Source organism: Quercus lobata, chromosome 12 (assembly GCF_001633185.2).
Source record: "Quercus lobata isolate SW786 chromosome 12, ValleyOak3.0 Primary Assembly, whole genome shotgun sequence".
NCBI lineage: Eukaryota > Viridiplantae > Streptophyta > Magnoliopsida > Fagales > Fagaceae > Quercus > Quercus lobata.
Window position 1 is genome coordinate 36,485,195 of NC_044915.1, and position 5,167 is coordinate 36,490,361.

Here is a 5,167-nt window from a genome sequence, read left to right on the forward strand (position 1 = left end):
TTTGGGTAGTAGCTCTCACAAATGTACAAGAACATATTTGGAAAAAACAAAATTCATGTGTTTGAATTTAGTTTATATTATTATTTCTGATGAGTAATTAAAAAGTATATATCGTCCATAAGAGTCGTCTAAGAGAACCACGTCCAAGATAGTCGTCCAGAAGGAAAGAAGAGAGAAGTAGTACTAGAAACGAGAAAGGTCGTTTAGAATAAAGAACAAGTCATCTACAGACAAGAGACCTTAGACGACGGATTAACACTTAGTAAATTTTAAGGTATTTTCTACAAACCAATAACCGTTAGGCCATGATTTACTATTTTGAGATATGGGATAAATTTCCCAAAATTCACTCCACTCTCCCCACTAAGTCCACACACATCCCCACAATAAAAGTGGCACCTAACAAGTAGACCCACTCTAAACTCTCTATAAAAGGGACCAAGCCTCATCAAGCCAAGCTATGCACAACTATTTATCCACTTCTCATACTTGAGTCCTTGAGAGAATTACTAACTTAACTATTGGAGGGTCTTTAGTTGGTTCCACCACAAACAATTCCAATAGTCTTTCTTTCTTTTTCAGGTTGTTAATCCGCCTTAATGTTTAGAGTTTGTAGCCTACTAATTTCATACTTTATCAATTTCATTGATCTATCTTATATTTAAAATCAAATTTTAAGTTTTTAACATTCATAGAATAATACTTAAAAGAAAAAAGAAAAAATTGAGGCATAGTTTTTTTTTTTGAGAAATTGAGGCATAGTTAATAAAACAATCCCCATAGATTCAAGCATATTATCCATACATTTCAACACTAGTTAGAACCAAGTTTATAAACGAAGGACGAGTATAAACACTATTAAGCGAAAAGAAAAAATAATAAATATATCTATTATGATGATTTATGTATATTTCAATTATTATGCAACTTCTGATTTATTATAACAAATCTCACATCTTATGTGCGCTAAAACATAATTTTTCATAGAGTTAAACTTACTATACACAAATTGTTTTACACTATTAATCTATCACAAAATAATAGTTCTCACAGTGATGCATGCTTGTGGACAAATTTTTTATTTTTTTTCACTTCTCCTCTTGATCTTGCCCAATTTAGCTAGCTAGCCCACCTTTATAGTTCTTTACTTTATACACCTCTCCTTTTTTCCAACTCTTTGTGACTTTTTTTTAATATGTATAATTAAATTAGGTACTGCCTTTGTATTAGCAAAACTTTAATATCTCATATATCGTTTTCTCCCTTTCACATTCATAACATATTAGCGGACCCTCTCATCACTTTCTCTCTCATTCACTTTGAGTTTGACCCGTTGCCTGCCACCGGCAGCTAATTTCTCTCTACTCAAATGGCGACCCCACCCTGCACTCTGGAGGATCTTCTAATGTTTGAGCATTACCCCCTCTTTTTCTGAGCAGAAAGGTTAAATAACCTTTCCTCTCCTTCCATTTCTCTCTTTTTTTCCTTTCCCTCCCTGAAACCCTAGCTAGTTCAGAACATTATACCAAAAGATAAGCAAAAAACAAAATAACCCACAAAGCAAATGACAAAGAGATCCTCTAATATGATATCTCTATAGCCCCCTTTCACCCTTCACTTCACTTCACCTCTTCCTATAGTCATAATTAAGATCTATATGCATATTCTCTCTTCTTTTTATAGCAACTTTTGCTCCAAGTGAAAGACAGGAAAAAGATTTGCTTCCATTGCAGATCCAGGATTCAAAGATATGGTCTCTCTCTCTCTCTCTTGAAGTTTGGTTAATTTAGAACACACCTCTCTTCATTCACTTCATGGGTTCTTGACTTCTTTCTCTGCACCCTCATAATATATACTTTTGTTTTTGTTTTTTCCTCTCTCACTCTCTCTCTCTGCAACTTTGCCACCATCTCTTTCCAGGTTTCTTTATTTGTTAGCTAGATTTCATTGATTCTCTTTTTCACTTCACTATGGATTCTGGTAATAGTGGAAGTATGCAATCTTCTAGTGGTGGTGATGAAGAGTATGATTCAAGAGCTGCAGAGTCAGTCCCTTCTTTCTTGAATCCTCCTAGCAACCACTATGGTTCACCTTCGCTTTTTTCTCAACACCAAAACCACCAACCCAATTTGTCTGATCTTTCATCTAATTATCTCCATGCTTTGTCTCAGTCTCAAGCATACTCAACTTCCAATTCGTTGCTACACAATCTTGATACGGTTCAACCTAGAGGCCTAAGATCTGAACCCAACTGCACCGACCTTGGAAACCTACCGGGCTCATCATCATCAACCCAATCCAATCTTGCTCATCATGGACCTAACCATGGTTCAAGTTCAACCCCATCATCGATGCGGATGCGGCCACTTCATGAGAATGGTACACGAGCTACAGCACAACCCAACGTAGTTCGCAACTCCAAGAAGCGAACTAGAGCTTCAAGGCGAGCACCCACCACTGTTCTCACCACTGACACCTCGAATTTCAGGGCAATGGTGCAAGAATTCACTGGGATTCCTTCACCACCATTTTCGGGCTCATCACACACTCGCCGGCTTGATCTCTTTGGCAATAGCTCAGCTTTGCGGTCCGGTCATTTGGAACCAATAGGAGCTTTTTACCCTTTACGTCCTTCGGCCCAAAAGGTCCAGCTATCGCCATTTGTATCTTCCACTACCTCCACTTCTTCTTCTTCTTGTACTACTTCATTGTTGAACAATACTGTGTTTGATGCTACTAATATTGCTAGTACTAGTAACAACAATTTTAGTTCAACCTTAAATAACTACCACCACCAAGTTCCATCTAATCTAGGCCTAAATATTCCCAGACAGCCTCAAAATATGCAGCTAAACATGCAAAACCCAATTCTCACATTCCAGTCTCTCTCACAACCAACCCTTCATCACCCTTCATTTAACGTGCCTGGATTTGGTGCACGGTCTCAACAAGGAAGTTTGTCAATACCATCCCTTGATGAACTGGGTATGAACCATGGTTCTGGACATGTAAATGTGAACCTTGTTGGGCTACAAAATCATGGAACGGGATCTAATAACGATGGAGGTCAAGGTCAAGACCATTTGAGTAATTCGCTGCGTGTTGGTGGCTGTAAGTTGAACTATTCAGCAACTTCATCATCGGATTTTAATCATGAAAAGTCTCTGGAGAATGTCTCTACAAGGGGTACGGAAGGTACGGTTGATTCGTGGCTTTGTCCTTCAGATTAATTTATATATCTCTCTATAAAACCACATGTTGATGATCATCAAGAAGAACATGAAGGGGGTTCTGTTGCTGCGATAAGAGATAGCTAGTAGTGGTGGCAGCTGGTGATAGTGGTGGTGGTGAAAATAAGTTTGTTTGTGACATTAGCATGATCAATCACCACGCCTTTATTAGCTAATTAATTTGCGGCATCAAATTATCTTCTTTATGTTTCTTTTCTGTTTTGTTTTTTTCTGATTAAACAATGAATAAGTAATTTAGTCAAAGATATGAGGCATCATATATTTTAGTTTTATGTAGATATATCAAGATATATATTATCTCTTTCTTTTATATTATGTAATTGAGATTAGACATCCATAAGATGATTATAAAACTTAGTTTTACTTTTAAATTGCTCTCCATAAATTTTTTCTTTTCTTTTTCCCCCTACTTTTCATATCTTTATATGTGTGATATATAGCTGTTAGTTACTGTTACGATGAGAATATGTATACTCAGAGAGTAAGCAAATTTTGCTTCCTCGTACCTTATCTACACAAAGAACAAGATAAATAGGTCGGTGCTGTGCATTAAAGGCTTCGTGTTCTAAACTTTTGCTTGGTATCACATATCATATACTAGAGATCTAAGGTCTCTATCCATTGGGAAAAGAGTAGCTAATCAAAGGTGGTCCAATTGATAACACGGCCTTTGAGTTTCAGCCTTTCAGGCAAAAGGCTATTTATGTTGTGCCCATCCCACAGGCTATTTTGTTTTTGTATTTTTTTTTTTTTTTTTTTTTTTTTGTTCGAAGAAGCATAAAGATAAAGAAGAATCACTGCACGCGGGCTTAATTATAGGATGATTATTTTTTTTTCTTAATAGGAGATTTTGATTTTTCTGTATTCTAAATCCATAGCACTTTGCCATGTTTTATGTCGGCACATGTTGATTCTAAATTTCTAACGTACTACACGTTCTACAGTATATTGTATGTCTCTGTCTTATTCCCTTTTTCATCATGTTGGTATAAACCATGAGCCTTAGGATCAAGGTTTCCATCCTCGTGTTTCATGATCTCCTCCATAATATCGTGTATTTTTAATTTCGAATATATAGTGGAGCAATTAGTGGCAAGAATAGGGGAATCTTATCTGCCGCAATTATAACATATATTATTAATATACAAGTGCAATAAGTTCCCTATTAATTCGATATTCTCCTTTATTGGTATGCTTGGTAGAATAAAATAAGTATACATTATTTTGTGAGTACAATAATGATGTATTCTCTCTTCTTACATAAATATTTACTCTCTCTCTCATACACACACATGAGCGGTCACCTTGTGAATGGTCAATAATTTGAGTTAGTGGCATGGATGTCATAGGTACCAAATTGGCAAAGGAGCTCAAAGGTGCACGATCTGGTTTCAATTTTAATTGTAATGAAGAATTGGTTTTGACAGTGGTGGTGTGAGGGTTTGGATTTGGTTTAGGATTAGATTTTGGTGGGTGTTGTTTCAAATCAACAATGTTGTGGTTGCTGGATTTGGGTTTGAGTAATGAGATTGAGACAAGGCAGGGTGGATGTCTCAAATCTGCGATGATATGGTGGATGTCTTAGATTTGAGTTGTCGCTTTGTTGATGTAAAAATTAATGTAAAAATGAAAAAAATTTCCTCTAAATCTCCTCCAATCTACTACATCATAAACCATAAAACCATTCATGTATATTATTTAAGTAACATGAATTATTCAAAATGTCATATGACTAAAAGTATACATAAGGTCATTTCAACCGTAGTGAGATGAAAGAATTTTATTCCAAACCAATTTGGAGGTAATCTTTTTTCCATATAAAAATAGTTATTTTAGATTATTTTAATCTGCTATATTCACAAATGAAAATTGGAATGTAGGGTGTTGTTAAATTGGTTATATAAAGTAGATAAAGT

The 5,167-nt window shown here is 35.6% G+C and overlaps 1 protein-coding gene across 1 annotated transcript; it reads left to right on the forward strand.

The window, feature by feature from the left end:
* The first annotated feature begins 1,357 nt into the window (after positions 1 to 1,357).
* Positions 1,358 to 4,843, forward strand: LOC115970033 (putative uncharacterized protein DDB_G0288537). Its single transcript, XM_031089693.1, has 2 exons — positions 1,358 to 3,195; positions 4,601 to 4,843. The coding sequence occupies exons 1-2, from the start codon at positions 1,971 to 1,973 to the stop codon at positions 4,687 to 4,689; spliced, it is 1,314 nt and encodes a 437-aa protein (XP_030945553.1). The 5' UTR covers positions 1,358 to 1,970; the 3' UTR covers positions 4,690 to 4,843.
* The last annotated feature ends 324 nt before the right edge of the window (positions 4,844 to 5,167 follow it).

Bases quoted from the DNA above. Each gene is read 5' to 3' on its own strand.
- LOC115970033 (XM_031089693.1), top strand. From the start codon at position 1,971: ATGGATTCTGGTAATAGTGGAAGTATGCAATCTTCTAGTGGTGGTGAT. The intron at 3,196-4,600 runs GTACGGTTGATT...TGGATGTCATAG, and splicing joins CTCTACAAGGGGTACGGAAG to GTACCAAATTGGCAAAGGAG.